Source organism: Salmo salar, chromosome 19 (assembly GCF_965601325.2).
Source record: "Salmo salar chromosome 19, fSalSal1, whole genome shotgun sequence".
NCBI classification, from domain to species: Eukaryota; Metazoa; Chordata; class Actinopteri; order Salmoniformes; family Salmonidae; genus Salmo; species Salmo salar.
In genome coordinates this window covers 25,911,051-25,933,673 of record NC_138309.1, presented here as the reverse complement: position 1 = coordinate 25,933,673, position 22,623 = coordinate 25,911,051, and the positions used below count along the sequence as shown (strand labels likewise).

The 22,623-nt window shown below is 42.8% G+C and overlaps 1 protein-coding gene across 2 annotated transcripts in view; it reads right to left on the bottom strand.

The window, feature by feature from the left end:
- Nucleotides 1-240: 240 nt before the first annotated feature.
- Nucleotides 241-22,623, bottom strand: part of fars2 (phenylalanyl-tRNA synthetase 2, mitochondrial) — a 150,725-nt gene continuing 128,342 nt past the window's right edge. Inside the window, exons 8-9 of one of the 2 annotated variants that reach the window (XM_045702156.2) lie at nucleotides 22,474-22,569; nucleotides 241-1,679 (exon numbers count right to left, since the gene is read on the bottom strand). In XM_045702156.2, coding sequence (XP_045558112.1) covers nucleotides 1,541-1,679; nucleotides 22,474-22,569 — 235 coding nt within the window. In that variant the 3' untranslated portion in view covers nucleotides 241-1,540. The remainder of the gene's footprint in view (nucleotides 1,680-22,473; nucleotides 22,570-22,623) is intronic. The other variant, XM_045702157.2, reaches the window with a different exon arrangement.

Below are 22,623 nucleotides of genomic sequence, written 5' to 3'. Positions count from 1 at the left end.
GAAGAGGCTTACAGCACATCAAATAAATATGGAACAGTTTCATCTGGTATTCACACAGGTTCTTCCAGTCGTATATAGAATAGCGGGCGTAATAGACCGAGTGCAAATGCATAATCACTCTGTTAACAAGACTGATGAGGGCAGAGGTCGTTCCAAAAACGTTGGTACTCAACCTGTGGTATAAAACCATTACTGCAGCTCTTCAAATGTGTGTGCTCTGCTCAGAAAGAACGCCAGGACTTTAACCAAACGTCACGGTTTATTTGAAATCACCTGTTAAGCAAACGGACATAAAGGACACTCTTTGTACTTTCCCCCAGCACTGAGACAATAGCGGCTTTTATTACAATGCTTCTCAGGTAGTGTACCAACACCATCATATCCCCTCCTCACTCTTAATAACACGTCTTTTATGAAAATATTACAAATACAAATGTCGATTGAATCATCAACAGGACTGTATTGTGTTCGTTCGTCGGTCTCTCTCGCCAGGCTGGTAAGAAGCCAATGGCACGAAAGACTTTAGGTACCGTCCATATTAAATCAAACACATTCCCCCTCTGGTGATGCGACGCTGTGGATTGTGTTACTTCAGAGCGTCAGCCACTTCACATGAAAGGTTACTGGAGGCTCTAATGATAAGAGTTGCTTGGTGCTGTGGTGGAGTAGAGCCTAGAGTGGATGTGTCGCTTTGTCCAGAAGAATCAGTGAATATAATGTCACTTAGCAGACGCTTTTATTCAAAAAATGTACAGTACAATGAGAGCCTCCATTTTTATTATGTGATCAATGCAGTAATTGAACCCACTACCTTGGCGTTGCTAGAGTAGTGTTCTTACAAACTCTGCCACACAGGACCACTATCTAACAGTCACATTGAAGGACACTTTCAAGGTCTAGTCGTTACCTATAGTCTCATACCAAACCTCTCCTCAGGGACAGCCATCCCTTCCATGTATTTTAACTATTCCAGAGCTAGCACACCTGATTCAACTTGACAACTTATGATCAAGCCATTGATTACTTGAATCAGGTGAGTTAGTTCAGGGCTACAGCAGGAAAATAGTCCTGCAGCAACAGGAAATGTGAATTATTATGGTGATTATAATTTATGGACCTTTTTGTAGTGGTTGATACATTTTTTGTTGTGGCAAATCAAGCCTGACATTTTAAAGTGGAAATGATAAACTTTAGAATAGTTTCTAAACTTTGAATACACTACAACATTCTCAACAACAAAAGGGTGATCAAATTAAGATCCTACATCTGTAGGTACTACAACCACTTGCATTATTGTTGTACTACCAAGAGGAGGAACCCCAGGAATGGTCCGTAGGATTCCCCTCGTGTCTCTATGAGAGCCGAGAACAGAGTCAGCCGAAGTCCGTCTGCTTGAAAAGTGTAAGTCATTGTTATGTTCAGAAGGGCACACAGTGACAAAACTATTGAAAAAGGGAACATTTGAGTTTGGGTAGTACTTTTCCGTTTTGCCAGGTTTTAAACCGATTTTTCGAGGGTGGAGGGTGCGGCGGAGGGGGTCTCAGTACCGCCCCTTCACGCCCAGTTCCTGCTCGGCGGTGTGCTCGATGGAGGCGTGGAGAACACGCACCTCCTCCTGGGTCAGGGTCCTCTCCATGTGGCGGTAGGTGATGCGATAACAGTGGCTGTGCTTCTGCGTCCTGTGGGGAGAGAAGAAGAGAGACAAGGGTTAGGAGGACCGAGAGGGATCAAAAGAGGGTGTAGGTCACAATGGATTTAAAAATAAAATAAAGTCAGCAAAAAAAAGAAACGGCCCTTTTTCAGGACCCTGTCTTTCAAAGATAATTTGTAAAAATCCAAATAAATTCACAGATCTTCATTGTAAAGGGTTAAAACACTGTTTCCCATGCTTGTTCAATGAACCATAAACAATTAATGAACATGCACCTGTGGAACGGTCGTTAAGCCACTAACAGCTTACAGACGGTAGGCAATTAAGGTCACAGTTATGAAAATTTAGGACACTAGGAGAGGCCTTTCTACTGACTCTGAAAAACACCAAAAGAAAGATGCCCAGGGTCCCTGCTCATCTGTGTGAACGTGCCTTAGGTATGCTGCAAGGAGGTATGAGGACTGCAGATGTGGCCAGGGCAATAAATTGCAATGGCCGTACTGTGAGACGCCTAAGACAGCGCTACAGGGAGACAGGATGGACAGCTGATCATCCTCACAGTGGCAGACCACGTGTAACAACACCTGCACAGAATCGGTACATCCGAACATCACACCTGCGGGACAGGTACAGGATGGCAACAACAACTGCCCGAGTTACACCAGGTACGCACAATCCCTCCATCAGTGCTCAGACTGTCCGCAATAGGCTGAGAGAGGCTGGACTGAGGGCTTGTAGGCCTGTTGTAAAGGCAGGTCCTCACCAGACATCACCGGCAACAACGTCGCCTATGAGCACAAACCCACCGTCGTTGGACCAGACAGGACTGGCAAAAAGTGCTCTTCACTGACGAGTCGCGGTTTTGTCTCACCAGTGGTGTTGGTCGGATTTGCGTTTATTGTCGAAGGAATGAGCGTTACACCGAGGCCTGTACTCTGGAGCAGGATTGATTTGGAGGCGGAGGGTCCGTCATGGTCTGGGGCGGTGTGTCACAGCATCACCGGACTGAGCTGGTTGTCATTGCAGGCAATCTCAACACTGGGCGTTACAGGGAAGACATCCTCCTCCCTCATGTGGTACCCTTCTTGCAGGCTCATCCTGACATGACCCTCAAGCATGACAATGCCACCAGCCATACTGCTCGTTCTGTGCGTGATTTCCTGCAAGACAGGAATGTCAGTGTTCTGCCATGGCCAGCGAAGAGCCCGGATCTCAATCCCATTGAGCACGTCTGCGACCTGTTGGATCGGAGTGTGAGGGCTAGGGCCATTCCCCCCAGAAATGTCCGGGAACTTGCAGGTGCCTTGGTGGAAGAGTGGGGTAACATCTCACAGCAAGTACTGGCACATCTGGTGCAGTCCATGAGGAGGAGATGCACTGCAGTACTTAATGCAGCTAGTGGCCACACCACATGTCTGTGGAGCTTGTTCAGTTTATGTGTCAGTTGTTGAATCTTATTATATTCATACAAATATTTACACATGTAAAGTTTGCTGAAAATAAACACAGTTGACAGTGAGAGGATATTTATATTTTTGGAGACTAATGAACAAACACAAGAGCTATGTTTGACCTCTCCAGTGAGATCCACATGGACAATCCCAATTAGATCAGACAATATTCATGTTGTCTACAATATTTGTCACATCCCTCCATTCATAAGGGATATAGAAAATACATTAGGTGAGATATTAGAGCCTACAGTAGTCAAGATAATGGATTATGCATGCACACACACAAATGCACGTGCCCACACACACACACACACACACACACACACACACACACACACACACACACACACACACACACACACACACACACACACACACACACACACACACACACAGTCCCTGTCTCTCTAGGGGACAGTAATGAGGATCTTCAAAGTACAGCGAAGGATGAACATGAATAACGGTAGTATCCGTCACATAAAGTAGTTCGAAAGCTAAGCATGGCCCTTTTGTCATTTCCATATTGCGGTGCTCATTGAAACCAACGGCTGAGATTTTTATTGTGCCACAAAGCACCTAGCTAAGACAAAATGTCTGAGAGAAGACTTCTGAAAGACAGAGCCTTGGGATTCCATAGCCCAAACCCCATGGGATCCCTGATAAAATCAAAGTTGGCTTCATACCAGCAGACTCCCACTGTCAGGAGGACACATCTGGTGTCTACTGTTGCAGAGATAATAATTCAAACAGAGAAGTGGTGACAAAATCACGCAGTGGTTTTAGTCACGCAAACACTGAGGCAGGCTGTGGCGACTGACATCAGAAAGTGTCAACTGTTTTCTGATAAAAGTCCTAATTTCAAGCACATTCCTCACTGGTCCTAATTTCTGTATACTTCACTTTATACACATCACAATATGGGGGTGCATTTTTTAAAAACAGTACAGACGGCGGCTCCTCATTACTGGGAAAACAGAGGCGAACTGTTTTCCCTGACAATGCAGATATCCACTGGAAATGAGAAGCCACAATTACGACGAAGCAATGGCGACACTCAGGCCGAGTTTAGCCACGTTTAATCAGGAAACCCTTTAGGGTCATAAACGGGAGCTCCGCTCTCGCCTTTCATTTCTCTCCAGCTCCGGCAGACAGGAGAATAGATTACATTTCTCCAGCTTTACAGTGTTCTATACGGTGGCGGGGGCTGTGCCATAGGTGTCGGTTTCTTCCCCCTACTATCTGAAAGGGCAACCTTGTTTTACAGAAAACTCCTCCTCGTGGGCTGCCACGCTAAGAATAGCTGTAGCCCGAGAGAGTGTGATCTCTGGGTAACCTTGTCGGGAGGTGACTGACAGATGAGAAAATATAATTTAGAGCGCACAGCACGGAAAGAGATAATTGGTTTATTGGACCGACATCCTCGTTAAAGCGAAAAAAAGATGAAGAAAATAAAATCACACTCTCAGCTAAAGAGCTACTGTGGGCAGCTTCGTAAATACCAGCCCTGACAAATTTATGCCTCCACTGATTGCAAATGAGACATTGCATGGCGCTCACACGCAGCTATGTCTTTCTATACTTCTTGGGGACCAATCAAAATCCTATTTTCCCTAACTCTTAAGCCTAAACCTAACCTTAACCCCACCCCCCCACCACAGCCAAAACCAGCTAATAAGAAAACCTTTTTTCCCCCTCCAGCACTAAGCTTGCACACTGTTCTTCTCCCTCTCCCTCCATCATTGACTTGACATGTCAATGTATGACAATACATACTGTAGACACGCAAATCATGAGCTAATGGAATTTGCTCCAAACCAGAACTGTCTATTAATGATAATAGAGTGCAGACCATAACTTTCAACTGTACAGGAGGGAAGGGGACATTTCCTGAGGCGATTCCGACATGATAATGGAGAAATGAATTATTCAACGTCCAAACCCATCAAAAATAATCAATGATTGGCCATGACACCCCGTTAGAAATGGCATTTGTTGTCTCCATTGTCTCCATCCACAGTGGTTGGTTCATGCATAGCTTCCCTCGTTTCTCTCTCCCCACTCCTCCCCCGTCTGTCTTAGCAAAAAGAGTATCTGACATTTCCACAGAACGCGCAGTTGTTCAATAATTCAGTGCGCAGAAGAAGAACAGTGATCCAAACACACAATACAATCACTATTTATTGTAGAAGTCTCCATTTTATTGCCCTGCAGAATTTGGTTTACAGTCAGCCAGTCGGTTGTTGGTTATTCACACTAGCTTCTTCCAAAGGGAGAAAAACAGAGCTGTCCAGGAGCATAGAGGATTGGGGCCTCCAAGGCCGGCAGGGCAGATGTGAGAAAACTATCTAACAAAGATTAGGGTGCTGTAATCTGGAATGTACAGTATGTTCAGGAAGAGTTATGTCGTGAAGAAAAGTGAGCTTTGTTGTGGCGGGAAACTCAAGTCAGACAGCAGACAATGTCAAAACAAAATGTTCAATAAAATGTGTGGTCAAACAAATCCAGTTCTCCTGACACGTTGTGCTTTTGTTGATTACAAGTTGTGTAACTCTACAGGCCACACTTTTCAGGAGTGAGTAGACCTATTTTCGGTGTGTGAAGAAGGTATCCAGCAGACTGCTTCACAAACTGGTTGTAATGTGGTTGTAATTATGACGTCATTATAACCTATTGGGTAAAGGGCTAGGACTTGTTGTGTATCTACAGTCACGAGTGACAGAGCAATTAGATCAGCGATGCTTAGGGGGATGTTTGGAGGAGTTGGGCTGGGAGAGGGGTCAGTGGCTGGCTGAGGGAAGAGAAGCTGAGAGGGGGAGAGTAGCCCAGTGCCAAACACACAGGAAGCAGGAAGTCCACTCTAATTGGTCCCAGTCAGCTAGAGAGACTGCTTAGCCTGGGACAATCATATACCACTTTTCTCTCTCACTTTGCCTTTTATGCTCTCCAACACTGACTGACTGACAGACACACACACACTGCTCCAACACAGACCCGGTGCCAGGATAAAGATACTAAGAGGGCAGTTGAATTTGGCGAGGGGGATACATTTTTGGGGGTTCTTGCATTGGAATGATATTGAATCCTGCTTATATAATCACGCTATACCAATATAAACCAATATAAACAAAGTTCAAATACTGAGACTCCAAGATCATTGAGGGCTTTTAAAATGTGCGGCTTCTCTCTGCTGCGCTGTATTAGCACAATGGACAGCGCGCTACAGCTAGGCCGTTTTGGTAATGAATATAGGCTACAAACAGCCTATGTGAATCTAGCCGTACACACAACTGTTTTACCAAAATAATGCAAACCAAATGCTGAATGTAGTAACCTAGTTATTCATGCATGCAAACAAAAAAACTGAATAGCAGTTTGGCTTAAAATACCAGCACAACTGAATGCGAATAAATGCAACAGAACAAAACAGCGGTACCAAGTAGTAGGCCTAGTAAATAAAATATCAGGTTCATAAAGGCATGACACAATCTATATTTAGGCTAGTTACATTAACAGTAAAGAAACACAGTAAACATAAGGTGATTGGACATCAAAATAACCAAAACATAGCCTACTACAGCCTATTACAGTGAGATGCAGCCATGCACAGCTGTCTTGCCAAATAGTAGGCCTATACAGGCCCGCTTCATACATGGAAAATTATGCTGCTCGCTCTTGAGTTCAGCAACATGTTGTGATATGGCACAATACACTTCTGTGAATCAAATTCGACCCACGTAATCAATTAACCTGTCTGGGCTAGGGGGCAGTATTTTCACGGCTGGATGGAAAACGTACCCAATTTAAACAGGTTACTACTCTGGCCCAGAAACTAGAATATGCATATTATTAGTAGATTTGGATAGAAAACACTCTGAAGTTTCTAAAACTGTTTGAATGGTGTCTGTGATTATAACAGAACTCATATGGCTGGCAAAAACCTGAGAAAATTCCAAGCAGGAAGTGGAAAGTCAGAGAATTGTAGTTCTTCTTTTGATTCTCTATCGAAACTACAGTGTCTGTGGGGGACGTTGCACTTCCTAAGGCTTCCATTGGCTGTCTAAAGCCTTCAGAAAGTGGTTTGAGCATTTTCCTGTCACTGGGCAGATAATAGGAGCTCAGTTTCTGAGTGGTCTGCCTGGCAACAAAGGGATTGGATATGCTCGGTCCCGCGAGCGCGCCCCTCCTTTTTCTTCTTGAATGAATATGCTATTGTCCGGTCGGAATATTATTGCAATTTTACGTTCAAATTACCATAAAGATTTTAAACAGCGTTTGACATGCTTCTAGGTACGGTAATAGAACATTTTGACTTTTCGTCTCTCGTTCCGCGCTCGCGCGTTACCCTTTGGATAGTGACCTGAACGCATGAACAAAACGGAGGTATTTGTACATAAATATGGATTATTTCGAACAAAAACAACATTTCTTGTGGAAGTAGCAGTCCTGGGAGTGCATTCTGACGAAGATCAGCAAAGGTAAGAGAATATTTCTAATACTAATTCTGAGTTTAGGTTGCCCCGAACTTGGCGGGGGTCTGAATAGCTCGCTGTGATGGCTGAGCTATGTACTCATTAATTAAGCTAAAACTCATTAATTAATTAGACCCAACAGACAAGTAGGGCTACAAAACAACTCGTCTTTGTCTGATGGTAATGCAACAGTTAGTTCATTCATCTTAAGATAGCTAGGTGAGAATTCACAGTCATAGTACCATAAATTCCGGACTATAAGCCGCAACTATAAGCCTCGAGGCTTAAACAATGACGCGGCTAATATATGGATTTTTCCCGCTTTCAATTTTTTTTCTCCAACAAAACTTATTCTGTGACGTGCTCAGTTTTTTGGCGGCATGAAGCTTTCATTAGACCAATGAAATTGCCGAACGGGTTACGGTCAAACAACTTTTTTGTTTACTGTTTAGATTAAATCGAGCGCTCTCAAACTTCCCATCATTCTGATTACGGTAGTCATTTTGTCACCCTCATCATGGCAAAGACACGGAGAAATGCATATGATGCAGCTTTCAAGTTGAAGGCGATTGATCTGACTGTTGGAAAAGGAAATAGAGCTGCTGCACGGGAGCTTGGTCTTAATGAGTCGATGAGAAGACGTTGGAAACAGCAGCGTGAGGAATTGACTCAGTGCAAAAAGACAACTAAAGCTTACTGCAATTTTTTTTTTTTTGTTACAAGCCGTGTTTCGTCAAAGCCTATTTATTTTTGTTACAAGCCGTGTTTCGTTAAAGCCTATTTATTTTTGTTACAAGCCGTGTTTCGTTAAAGCCTGTGTAAAGTTAATTTGTTTCAATGTACCGGTAGGCACCTGCGGCTTATAGACATGTGTGGCTTATTTATGTTCAATTTTTTATTTATTTTTTTAATTCAGTGGGTGCGGCTTATATTCAGGTGCGCTTAATAGTCCGGAAATTACGGTAAGTACATCCCCAGTAAGGAAGTTATCAGAAATGTCAATGCTAGTAGGAAAAGATAATGGCAAGTTTTTATTTGTATTTATGTAAAAAAAGACCAAAATGTCTTAATTAAGATGCTCTTTGAAGAGGTAGGGTTTCAGATGTTTTCGTAAGAGAGGCAGGGATTCTGCTGTCCTAGCATCAGGGGGAAGCTGGTTCCACCATTGGGGTGCCAGGAGAGAGAAGAGCTTTGACTGGGCTGAGCAGAGGCTGACCTCTCGTAAGGTTGGGACAGACAAAAGACCAGAGGAGGCAGAACAGAGTGCTTGGGTTGGAATGTAGGGTTTGAGCATAGCCTGAAAGTATGGAGGGGCAGTTCCCTTTGCTGTGCCGTAGGCAAGTACTATGGTCTTGCAGTGGATGCGAGCTTCAACTGAACATCAATGGAATGTACGGAGGAGCGGGGTGACACAGGTGAACTTTGGAAGGATGAACACATGTGTGAAGGAAGGTCATACTCTACGGATGTTGTAGAGCATGAACCTGCAAGAGCGACTCACTGTTTTGATGTTTGGAGAGAACGACAGGGTGTTGTCCAGGGTCACGCCAAGGTTATTTTCACTCTGGGAGGGGCCACCGTGGAGTTGTTGACCGTGATGCTGTCTTCAAGATGTCTTGACGCCGGCAGGCCTTCCCTGGAAGGAAGAGCAGCAACGTCGTGTCGAGGTTGTGGTTGAGGTGGTGGGCGGACATCCAAGCTTAGATACCGTATCTGTCAGGCACGCAGAGATGCGTGCCACGACCTGGACGTCAGATGGGGGGAATGACAAAAGTAGTTGAGTGCCATCTGCATAGCAATGACAGGAGAGACCATGAGAGGATATGACAGAGCCTAGTGACTTGGTGGATAGAGAAAAGAGGAGAGGGTCTAGAACCGAGCCCTTGGGGACACCAGTAGTAAGAGCATGTGTTGCGGACACAGATCCTCTCCAAGCCACCTGGTAGGAGCGACCTACCAGGTTAGATGCAATCCAGCCCTGAGAGGTTGGAGAGGATAATCTGATGGTTCACGGTGTCGAAGTCAGCTTTGGCAGAGACGGAGAGCCTCTGCGACACAGAGGACAGCAGTCTCAGTTGAGTGACCTTTCTTGAAGCCTGACTGTTTAGGGTCAAGAAGATCGTTCTGAGAGAGATAGCGAGACAGCTGGTTAGAGACAGCACACTAAAGTGTTTTGGAAAGAAAAGAAAGAAGGCATACAAGTCTGTAGTTATTGACATCAGAGGGGTAGAGTGTTGGTTTCTTGAGGAGGGGAGCGACTCTGGCCATCTTGAAGTCAGAGGGGACACAGCTAGTGGTCAGGGTTGAGTTGATGAGAGAAGTGAGGAATGGGAGAAGCTCTCTAGAGATAGTCTGGAGAAGGGAAGAGGGGATGAGGTCGAGTGGACAGGTTTCAGATTTTCATCTGGAGAGAGGGGAGAAAAAGGTCAAGGCATAGGGTAGTTCTGTGCGAGTAGGACCAGTGGACTCAGTAGACAGTGAATGAGGAGCAGATGTCATCAACCGTTTTTTCAAAGTGGTTGACAAAGTCGTCCACAGAGAGGGAGGAGGTGGAGGATTAAGGAGGGAGAAGGTGGAAAGTAGTTTCCCAGGGTTGGAGCCAGAGGCTTGGAATTTAGAGTGATAGAAAGCGGCTTCAGGAACGGATACAGAAGAAGAGAAGGCAGAGAGTGGAAGGATGATAGGTCCTCCGGAAGTTTAGTTTTTCTCCATTTTCACTCAACTGCTGGCAGCCACAGAGCAGGAGGGGAGGGTCAAGCCGGCTGGGAGGAGAGGGGACAGTGGGAGTCAAAGGAGGCAGAAAGGGAGGAAAATTTATCAGAAGGGAGAAATGATAGGATAGATGGGGAGAGAGTAGTGAGAGAGAAAGAGTGAAGATTGTGACGGTGCATGAGCATCTGGGTAGGGGCTGAGTGGGTAGGGTTTGAGAAGAGAAAAAAAAGTAGTGATCAGAGACCTGGACGGGGTTGCAGTGGGATTAGTAGGCAAACAGCCTCTAGTAAAGATGAGGTCAAGTGTATTGCCTGCCTTGTGAGTGGGAGGTGGCTGGGTAAGGGTGAGGTCAAAAGAGGAAAGAAGGGGAAAGAAAGAGGTGTAAATAATCGAAGTCCGGTGTCGGGAGGTTGAAGTTGCCCAGTATAATGAGTGGTGAGCCATCGTTGGGAAATTATCTTATTAAGGTGTCAAGCTCATTAATTAAGGAACTTTTCAAGGGCACCTGGTGGGCCCATAGGTGACAATGTTAAGCGTGAGTGGACAACTGACAGTGACAGCATGGAATTCAAATGAGAAGAAGTACCATTTAGGAGAAATGAGTATCCCTGTGCCACCACCATGATGAACAGATGCTTTCGGACTATGAGAGAGCAGCTGGAGTAGCAGTGTTCTCTGTGGTAATCCATACTATAAATGTGCATTGTTGCTATCAGTCTTGCCTTACCTGCATGCCATTCAAATTGACAATAACGAATATTTTGTTAAGCCTTGATGTGTCATACTGTAAATTAAGGTAGGAGGTTTCATCAGAAAATCACCAAGTCTTGACTGAAAAAGTGTTGATACACTGAAACTAATTTAGACACGAACCCGGCGGAACCACCTGGTGCACCAGTCGCTCACATTCCCTGTTAAATTCAACAGTGTATCTCCCCTATCTGCACCGATGCCCCAGATCTCCAAGACAATGAGTGAAAGTTACACATCCCACATGTCAAATTAATGTGCCTAATTAGAGATAAATAAAGAATGAAAGAGGGAGAGAGTGAAGCGAGAAAGAAAAAGAGGGGGAGAAAGCGAAAGAGAGAGAGAAAGAGATCCTCTCACTATGAGAAGAAGAAACTTTTCAAAGGCCCCAAATTAAAATTCAAGCTCAGAAGTCTCCCTGTGGAACAGCAGCGACTTGAATTATTAAGATCTCTGTCACAAATGAGGGGGAAACACATTTTGGTGGTGGGCCCATATAAAGAAGGGGTCCCGTAGCGCCAGACATGCAAGGGGCTGTATGATTATGATCATCGTTCCATAAATGCATCACTGATTGGAACAGAGGGGTAGTGGATTGACGTCAAAGCTAGCTTAACACTGACAAGGTCTCTGTAGAGGGATACACAATTGAAGATGTTGATGTATTTTCATAAACATCTTAACCTACTCATCTGATGTACAGTGCCTTCAGAAAGTATTCATACCCCTTGACTTATTCTGAATTTTGTTGTTACAGCCTGCATTCAAAATTAATTAAATATATACTTTTTAATTATATTTATATTCACACAATACCCTATGACATAGTGAAAACATGTTTTTAGAGATTTCAGCAAATGTATTGAAAATTATATACAGAAACATCTCATTTACATAAGTATTCACAGCATTGAGCCAATTCATTTTAGAATCACCTTTGGCAGCTTTTACAGCTGTGATTCTTTCTGGGTAAGTCTCTAAGAGCTTTGCACACCTGGATTGTACAATATATTAAAGAAGCAATAAAACGGTCCTTCTTTAGACTAGTTGAGTATCTGGAGCATCAGCATTTGTGGGTTTGATTGCAGGCTCAAAATAACCAGAAACAAAGCACTTTCTTCTGAAACTCGTCAATCTATTATTGTTCTGAGAACAGCGCAAACGGGCTCTAACCAGAATAGAAAGAGGAGTGCCCCAGTGCACAACTGAGCAAGAGGACTTGTGAGGCACCTGTTTCTCAAACTAGACACTCTAATGTACTTGTCCTCTTGCTCAGTTGTGCACTGGGGCCGCCCACTCCTCTTTCTATTCTGGTTAGAGCCAGTTTGCGCTGTTCTCAGAACAAGAATAGACTGACGAGTTTCAGAAGAAAATGATTTGTTTCTGTCCAAAAAGTTACCAAATTGAATACAGAAATACAGATCCACTCACTGTCATGATGATGAAATCTAAACTAGAGCTTTATTACAGGAAGGTTAGGGGGTAAACCCTGCTGCAGTCCAAAGTGTCTCTGCCAGGGCCAGACAGAGTTTTGATCAAAATTATCTGTGTTCATTTTTAATCCGGTGAATACCATCGGACTGATCAATTATTAACCGAACCTAGAGCGTGACATACAGTATCTGGGTTAGATTAGGCGGTTTTATGTCACCGGTTCCTCCAGTGATCAAAAGTTGTACAGAGAGCAGTCACCAATGTTACAACGTAGTGTACAAACTACGGGAGGAAAGTTCAGATGCTTGTAAAAGGATCTTAAATTCATTGTTCTTTCTCTTATTTGTTCCTAACTGGTTTCGCTCTCTCTCATAAAATACCTGGTAATGATTGTAAATGTTTCGTAATTTCTCAGACATTTCTTCATTCATTCATTACTGTAACTCAACTAAAGTCTTTTGTATATTGCTATTTATCTTATGGAGTCAGATAAACATTTTAAAAGGCTAATTGCTTAGTCTTAATACAAGTCGCATGTGAGGTATTTATAATATCATATATACTGTATATACACATGTCAAATATTACTGCCTACCACACACACACACAATTTACCCACGCTCAGGTGGATATGGCTTGTTTCATGGGGTCTGGTCTTGGTCTTGGCCTGGATCTCCAGAGTTCCCATCTTGACTTCATCTCTGGTTGGCCTTGAGAAAACCAGCAAACGATTCAGACTGCTAGCCTATAACTAGCTACTGCTATGACAGCCATGTGATGGTAGCTAGAGTAATAAAGCATGCCTACTTTTCTCACCACATTGACCAAGAACATACTGAATCGTTGTGTGCCAAGGTTTACCAGACATGAAGACGTTAACTACCTTTAAGATGACATCGGTACATGGGGCACTGCTACGGCACTGTAAATAACTCGAGGCTTGGGTTCGCCGTGGGAGGAGGGCTCCACTGCAGGGTTTTTTTTCTGATATATGCCTTGATGACCTGAACCTCCGGTGGGGCCTGGAGACCCAGGCTCGGAATATATGAGTAATAAATACTCCCTCCCCTAGAAGCGAGGCCCTGGCCAGTGAGATATTGACAGTTTGGGATAAATCCCGCATGGGCAGCTGGACAGAGCGGCGAGCCTGAGTGGTGAGCCTGAGCTCAATTATAACGTGACCCTTACTGTCGTCATCATGACAGGCTCCCAAGACAACGCTTAGGGGGAGAGCGACAGCTGAGATGAATCACTCCATGTTGTACATTACATTACAGCGTGGCAGGTGGATTTGGCATTGCTTCTGAGTGTGTATGCAGCCAGAGTGTGTGTGTGTGAGTAGGTCAGTGAGGGGTTACAAGACAATACGCTTCTCTCTCCATCTGATTGAATTCCCCTGCTAGAGGCCGAGACAAATTACGGTGGGAGCAAAAGGATGTGAGCAGGCTATATAGACCTAGCCTAAACACACAAAGGCCCTCTGCTGTACTCTGCATCCACTCCCTTCTCCTTACCCAGACTACAGGGTTCAGTTCTATCAAACTAGATAACTAACTATGCATCGATCATACATGCTGCTAAAGCAAAGCCATCTGCTTTATTGGAATGCTTATGAAAGAATATAGTTGGAGCACTTATCTAGACATCTCTTCTTTAACCATTAGTAATGATAATCGGCACTCACATACAACAAGTAATAGTCAATGCAAATTATTATTATTATACCCATTACCGATTTAATTGTCCGTAATTGTCATACTGTCGCTTGTTTTGTCAGCTATATGTTGTCTTCAGTTTGCCAAGGGTTCTAGATGAACTTCTCATTGGTTCCTTTATTCACAGATCTAAAACCACATTACTGCTAATCAGATTGGAGGGAAACTGATACCACTTCTGTACATTGTCCATAGTAATTTTTCTTGCATGAGTTGTAAATGCCTATTGATAGAGCATCTGATACAGAATAATAGGCATATTACCATGTAGCAATTACTTTTTTAAATTTTGTTTATGAAACAAAGTCTGAAGTAAGTGAGATGATTTTGGCATGCTAGTTGGGTCATGCTAACAGAGATCCTACCATTACTAGTGTTTTGTTCTCAACATGTAACGGGTGCTAAGCTGAGCTAACTGCAACAGGTTTAGTTTTTCCAACAAAATGGGGGCTCCTCTGGGATTTTGGTTCCCATTAGTATGGTAATCGCTCTAGTCACCTACTCTGAAGCACTGTTGTACCTAGATATTTGAGTGTTTAAAATACACTCCTTGCTTTAAACAACAAAAGCTTAGCTGTGTGATCAACCCAGTCAATATCACATGAATGAGCTCAATGTTTCCATGGATTTGAACTCTTTGTTTCAGTTTGCCATCAGATGTATGGATCTCAGTGATTTAAGTGGTGGCAATGCCAATAACTCTTGCAAGATGATGCATGGCACAATATACAAATATGAAGGGCTATAGATGTGCTTATCTATGCAGGCTATGAATGCTGCAGGCATAATGAGAAATAACCAAAAATATACCAATGGTTATGCTAATGCATCAGTATAGCAATGCTGATGGTACTGAATAACACATGAATAAAACATGTTTGTCTTAGAATATATTAAGGTCCTGGCGGAAAACAAACCAATCACAAAGAAGAGAGCCTGAGGCGGGAATCTAAATCGATGTTTCACCGGACCCCACATTACCAAAGATGTGGCTGCCCGTGTGGGTGCCCAATGGTTAGAGAGGAGGGTATCCACACTGCTGCGTGCTCAATAATTAATTGTTGATACAAGGTGCATCGGAGTGATGGTGACAGCTTTAATTTATTTCAACCCAGGTGTTGGGAGTACTTGAAGTTGGTGAAATATTCAAGGGAAAAGGGGGGCCAGTTGAGTCAAGTATTTCTCACCATGATGGGCTGTCTAGCTATAGCTTGTGTGCTTCAGATGGAAATCACAAAATCTTGTCAACTACACATCAAAAAGCTGGACAGTGAGATGACATTTGGCGTTGACACAGCTGACGAATTTCTGAAAAGCTGGAGCTGTCATTACACTACCATTGTCGGATCTAATATTTTGTGGGTGATCGTATAATTTCTCTCATTTCTTTAACAATTATTCTAGGACTGATTGTGAAAATGACCTGTCAACGTCAGTCAACTGCTAGTCCTGATGACATTTGCTCAATGCATTTTTGAGCATACTCCAGAAGACATAAAACAATTTATTGAAAAATCCTCTCAGGTGATGCACTACTGCCCTAGTACTGTACATTAGCTCAAAAACATGCAATCACATCTGTGTACTGTGTAATCCCTAATGGTATTGTAAACTACAACCGTGAACTCCCTGAATTTACAGTACAGTAGCGACAGGTGCTTAAGTGTGGAACTAGCCATAGCACAGTAATGGAGCTAGCGCCTAGCTAAGCTAATAACAGTGACAATGGTAAGGTCCTGGTTGTATGAGGGGTCTGTTCAACACTGCCAGACTGTTCCAAACATAGAAGTATAATTACTAGAACAGACATTCCCATTTAAGTTACTCCCATTTAAGTTGCTCTCCAACGAAACTACTGAAAGAGCTGCTTCCTGTGCTTGGCCCTCCTATGTTGAACATAATAAACGGCTCTCTATCCAGCGGATGTGTACCAAACTCACTAAAAGTGGCAGTAATAAAGCCTCTTGAAAAAGCCAAACCTTGACCCAGAAAATATTTAAAAAACTAAATCGGCCTATATCGAATCTTCCATTCCTCTCAAAATTTTTGGAAAAAGCTGATGCGTAGCAACTCACTGCCTTCCTGAAGACAAACAATGTATACGAAACGCTTCAGTCTGGTTTTAGACCCGATCATAGCACTGAGACTGCACTTGTGAAGGTGGTAAATGACCTTTTAATGATGTCAGACCGAGGCTCTGCATCTGTCCTCGTGCTCCTAGATCTTAGTGCTACTTTTGATACCATCGATCACCACATTCTTTTGGAGAGATTGGAAACCCAAATTGGTCTACACGGAAAAGTTCTGGCCTGGTTTAGATCTTATCTGTCGGAAAGATATCAGTTTGTCTCTGTGAATGGTTTGTCCTCTGACAAATCAACTGTAAATTTCAGTGTTCCTCAAGGTTCCGTTTTAGGACCACTATTGTTTTCACTATATATTTGACCTCTTGGGGATGTCATTCAAAAACATAATGTTAAATTTCACTGCTATGCGGATGACACACAGCTGTACATTTCAATGAAACATGGTGAAGCCCCAAAATTGCCCTCGCTAGAAGCCTGTGTTTTAGACATAAGGAAGTGGATGGCTGCAAACTTTCTACTTTTAAACTCAGACAAAACAGAGATGCTTGTTCTAGGTCCTAAGAAACAAAGAGATCTTCTGTTAAATCTGACAATTAATCTTGATGGTTGTACAGTCGTCTCAAATAAAACTGTGAAGGACCTCGGTGTTACTCTGGACCCTGATCTCTCTTTTGAAGAACATATCAAGACTGTTTCAAGGGCAGCTTTTTTCCATCTACGTAACATTGCAAAAATCAGAAACTTTCTGTCCACAAATGATGCAGAAAAATTAATCCATGCTTTTGTTACTTCTAGGTTGGACTACTGCAATGCTCTACTTTCCGGCTACCTGGATAAAGCACAAAATAAACTTCAGTTAGTGCTAAATACGGCTGCTAGAATCCTGACTAGAACCCAAAAATTTTATCATATTACTCCAGTGTTAGCCTCCCTACACTGGCTTCCTGTTAAGGCAAGGGCTGATTTCAAGGTTTTACTGCTAACCTACAAAGCATTACATGGACTTGCTCCTACCTATCTTTCTGATTTGGTCCTGCCGTACATACCTACACGTACGCTACGGTCACAAGACGCAGGCCTCCTAATTGTCCCTAGAATTTCTAAGCAAACAGCTGGAGGCAGGGCTTTCTCCAAGAGAAAGAGAACTCCATTTTTATGGAATAGTCTGCCTACCCATGTGAGAGATGCAGACTCAGTCTCAACCTTTAAGTCTTTACTGAAGACTCATCTCTTCAATGGGTCCTATGATTGAGTGTAGTCTGGCCCAGGAGTGTGAAGGTGAACGGAAAGGCTCTGGAGCAACGAACCGCCCTTGCTGTCTCTGCCTGGCCGGTTCCCCTCTCTCCACTGGGATTCTCTGCCTCTAACCCTATTACAGGGGCTGAGTCACTGGCTTATTGGTGTTCTTCCATGCCGTCCCTAGGAGGGGTGCGTCACTTGAGTGGGTTGAGTCACTGACGTGGTCTTCCTGCCTGGGTTGGCGCCCCCCCTTGGGTTGTGCCGTGGCGGAGATCTTTGTGGGCTATACTTGGCCTTGTCTCAGGATCGTAAGTTGGTGGTTGAAGATATCCCTCTAGTGGTGTGGGGGCTGTGCTTTGGCAAAGTGGGTGGGGTTATATCCTTCCTGTTTGGCCCTGTCCGGGGGTATCGTCGGATGGGGCCACAGTGTCTCCAGACCCCTCCTGTCTCAGCCTCCAGTATTTATGCTGCAGTAGTTTATGTGTCGGGGGGCTAGGGTCAGTCTGTTATATCTGGAGTATTTCTCCTGTCTTATCCGGTGTCCTGTGTGAATTTAAGTATGCTCTCTCTAATTCTCTCTTTCTCTCTCTCGGAGGACATGAGCCCTAGGACCATGCCTCAGGACTACCTGACATGATGACTCCTTGCTGTCCCCAGTCCACCTGGCCATGCTGCTGCTCCAGTTTCAACTGTTCTGCCTGCGGCTATGAAACCCTGACCTGTTCACCGGACGTGCTACCTGTCCCAGACCTGCTGTTTTCAACTCTCTAGAGACAGCAGGAGCAGTAGAGATACTCTCAATGATCAGCTATGAAAAGCCAACTGACATTTACTCTTGAGGTGCTGACTTGTTGCACTCTCGACAACTGTGATTATTATTATTTGACCATGCTGGTCATTTATGAACATTTGAACATCTTGGCCATGTTCTGTTATAATCTCCACCCGGCACAGCCAGAAGAGGACTGGCCACCCCTCATAGCCTGGTTCCTCTCTAGGTTTCTTCCTAGGTTTTGGCCTTTCTCGGGAGTTTTTCCTAGCCACCGTGCTTCTACACCTGCATTGCTTGCTGTTTGGGGTTTTAGGCTGGGTTTCTGTACAGCACTTTGAGAGATCAGCTGATGTAAGAAGGGCTATATAAATACATTTGATTTGATTTGATGGGTGAACTGGCAGCCATATTGAGTGTACCCATGAATGTCCAGGTCAAATTGCAGAGGGGCTTTGTGCCTTCTACTAGTTATATTTCTATGGTTCCAACATCAAGGCCAATGTCCCATCGCTTCCCAACAGCAGCCCAGCGGGGATAATGCGTCATTAGGCCAAGTTCACTGGGTTTGTGAACGCATTTGACATTAGCCTGAGCGATTTACCCAGAGATTAACCCTGCCCATTCCCGTTATTTCACTGAATTATTTATGCCTGTTTATTTTATAGCTGCCAATTCCTGACTCGTATTTCCTCCTAAATTGTTTGTTAAATGTTCTACTTGACCTTCATCTTTCTTTTTTAAAACACCACAACTTCTTCCATGGACAGTTTCTGCATTTTTTACACTGGTTTTAAGAATCCACTTCTTCGATTGAGCGGATGCATGAAATCAACATGGGATTGCGGGCCGACTATCTATTCACTGTCCATTCCCCCAATGGAATCAACAATATGGAGACTGAAATAGAGTCCCCCGGCCTCTACTGACAACCATCATTCAGGTCAGTGAGACTGTCAAGCATTGTATTGCTCTCAAGATGCAGGCAACAGTGACGTGGCAGCAAGCAGCATCGGTAGACACCGGCATAAATGTTTAATTCGGCTGTGGCATTCCAGCAGATGAACAATGGGCGATGACTTGAGAATTGATTTATTGCCGATTGCCGAGACAGGGGTGGACCCTATGCCGTTATTGAGGTCAGGTTTTCACAGTCCGGGTGTTGGAGGAGCCGTGATTGCTTTTGGGCTTGTAAACCCAATGATATCCCCAGTGGTTTTTGCATAAACAGACGAGAGAGCAATCAAACTGAGGCTTTCCAATCCGGCCCACAATTTGAGTATCCAAATTACCCAGCGGGTCAATCATTTCATTTGGCTAGACTGGCATGACTCACTAATAATGGTTGAATATTTTCCCGGTATTTTACAAATGCTCCATCCCAAGAATAAATCACTTTTCTCCCAGGTAACCCGGTATTTCCCAGAAGTGTCATTCAAAAGCATTATAAAGAGTATAAATGTCAGGATTTGATTAGAGCTTTGATCAGCATGAAAACTCTAACCTGATGCTACCTGAGCCTGATGAGCCATATTTTAAATACATTTTATGAGCATTAACGACATTCCATGAACCCAAGCCCAAAAAAGCCCAAATGATTGTTTCGTTATACAATACATATGATATACAGTAGGTTACTGTACATTAAGCATGGCAGAAAAATATAAAAGCCCATAGATGTAGCCCTAGCTACAGTATATGCTCTCTTGGATAAATAAATGAAACTAGTTCCAGTAGGCTAATATTTTTGAGTGTGAACTGTATTACTGTATTGTATGGACTGGAATTATGCACATTGCTCCAACCATGATGAAGCAGAAGAGAACATGCGATTCTAGTGCAGCACATGCAGCCTACAAAGTTACAAGTATAGGCTAGCAAAATTGGTTTTAATTTGGAAATATAATAGGGTCTATAATGGGTCAAAGATGTAGAAGGTTTTCAAAGTAGCAAAAGAATAAAACAGCAATTACAAATCCCTAAAATACTTTTATGTTCATTGGAGTGTCACCTATGCCCTTATATTTGTTATATTCAAGAATAAAGCCAATAAATCATTTTTATTGTAATTCATATGAATGTACACTAGCAAAATGTCATTCAGTCTAACACTGTTTATTTTATTTATGCCCATTTTTCATAATCACAAGTTATATATCTATGCTTAGACTGGCAGAAATATAACTACCCAGAAAAAAATGACATTTTATTTTGAATCCCACATATTTGATGTGTCACAGGTACAACATAACATTTGTTGAAGTTTTTTTTACAAAACTTCCGGCCTTACACTGAAAAAAATGCAAAAATCTATGAAAATATCTTTCACTTCATCCTTTGAGATTTGTTTTTGTCTCTCTCTGAGTCAATAAAACAAAGTTGTTGTATTTTAATAAAGTGCTGGCGTTATAGTGTATGACAATATTTTGTTACCCTGAATGACACATATCACTATGGCCCACAAAGATTGATTAAATGTGACTCCTTCAGCAATAACAATAATGATCCTATTGACTATTATTAGTAGCAGCAATAGTATTTTTCTTTTAGCTATTTTTTAAGTTATAAAAAACAGGATAAGATGTTTAAAATGTGCAGGATAGCTGAACTTAGATCGCTTCCATACTAGAGCAAGAGAGAGAAATGACCCATACGCCACACACATAAAGAACATGGGTTTTACTATGCAACATAGTTAAACTGACACATGAGGTACAATTTAATTCACATAGGATTAAATCAGCATTGAACATTTCAAACAAAGCATTAACTAAAAAACATTTCAAAAACATTGTGAAAGAAAACTGTCGTTTTGCTTCATCACGAAACAGTGGATATGTTTCTCAGCCATTTGAAAGAAAATGCATAAAAAATAATTCCACCAACATCAAAACAAAACATTTTGAACATCAGAATATTAACCAAATCCATTGTCTGAACATCAAATGGAACTCATCAACGTTCTCAAACTGAACTCATCATTCAATATCTTTCAAAGATGGATTTCTTTTTAGATTGCTTGTGTATGTTGTTTTCTTGTGTAGGCCTATGCAGTATTCTGTAGCCTAACTGGTGTGTAACTTGGAATTTGGAGTAATAAAGCTTTGTAAACTTTTCCCAGTCAGAGTAGCAGAGTTTTCAATTTCTTCGTTTTGTAGTAAACGGCTCTGGTTCGGAGATTACTGCTTGGACATCCAACTTGAAGTAGTATGTGAAGTCCTTAACTTGGGGCCATGCAAATGAATTCTTTCTTTCAGCTGCTTGTTGCATGCAACTGATTTCCATCTCCTCTCCCACAACCTTCAGAACTTGGCTGACAAATGACTGGTAATCGTAATTGACTATTATGAACTTTCCTTTTAAGTCCTCTGGTGGTTTCACCGTCGTGGACAGGCTGTCTTCTGTTTCTAAATTTTGGTTCTGGAAGTCCACCTCTATTGGAGCATTGCACTCACAGGAGATGCCTGCTCGGGAGCAGAAGCGGGACACCTTTCCAGGTTCATTTGAGATGATCTGGTGGATATTTAAGGTCCCTTTGACAGCTGGCAACTCATTTGGAACTGCTTCATTAAATCAGTTAATCTCATCCTCAGCAATCCAGAAGTACTTTACGCTTGACTGCGTTTTCTCCAGCATGGTGTAGAGCTCCTTTGGGCTCTGGAGGTCACCGCCCTTTTTGACAAACTCATCTGCACAACATTTTACGGAACCACCAACCCCATCGGGTGCATCTTTTCCGTGGGACTTCTCAGAAAAATTTCACGTTACCTCTTTGAAACCCATGAGAAATGGCACCGTGCTCTCCCTTTCTCAAACATGTTTTGTTACTATTTCATTGCTAATAAAAATCACTTTACTATAGTTTGAGCCTGCGGCAACACTTTGTTACATTAACTTACATTATTACATTATTATTACATGATAGTTAATGTTGTAATTATGCATTGTTACTATAACTGCTACATTTCTATTCAATGCAGGTACACAAATGCAATTTCAAGATACCTACACAAAATAGCTACATAAAATCACCATCAAACTACTTCAATTCAAACTTGTACAGTCTCAATTTTTCAGAAAGTGCCCCAAATGTGAAGCAGCTATTAACTAATATAATTCATAATTGTGTTTGTGTGTGTAATATTATAGAAACTAGTATAACTAACAGTAGCATGAAACCATGAAAACAATACCTTGATTTTCTTCTGGCTAGTCTTTCCTTCATAGCAACTGGATCTGCGTTAATCTTGTCTGTGCCTTGCAGCCCTCTCCTTATTAGACAACGGCATCTACAGTATAAAGATAATGTGCCTTGAAATACCTTAAAATGCGATAAAATAGTT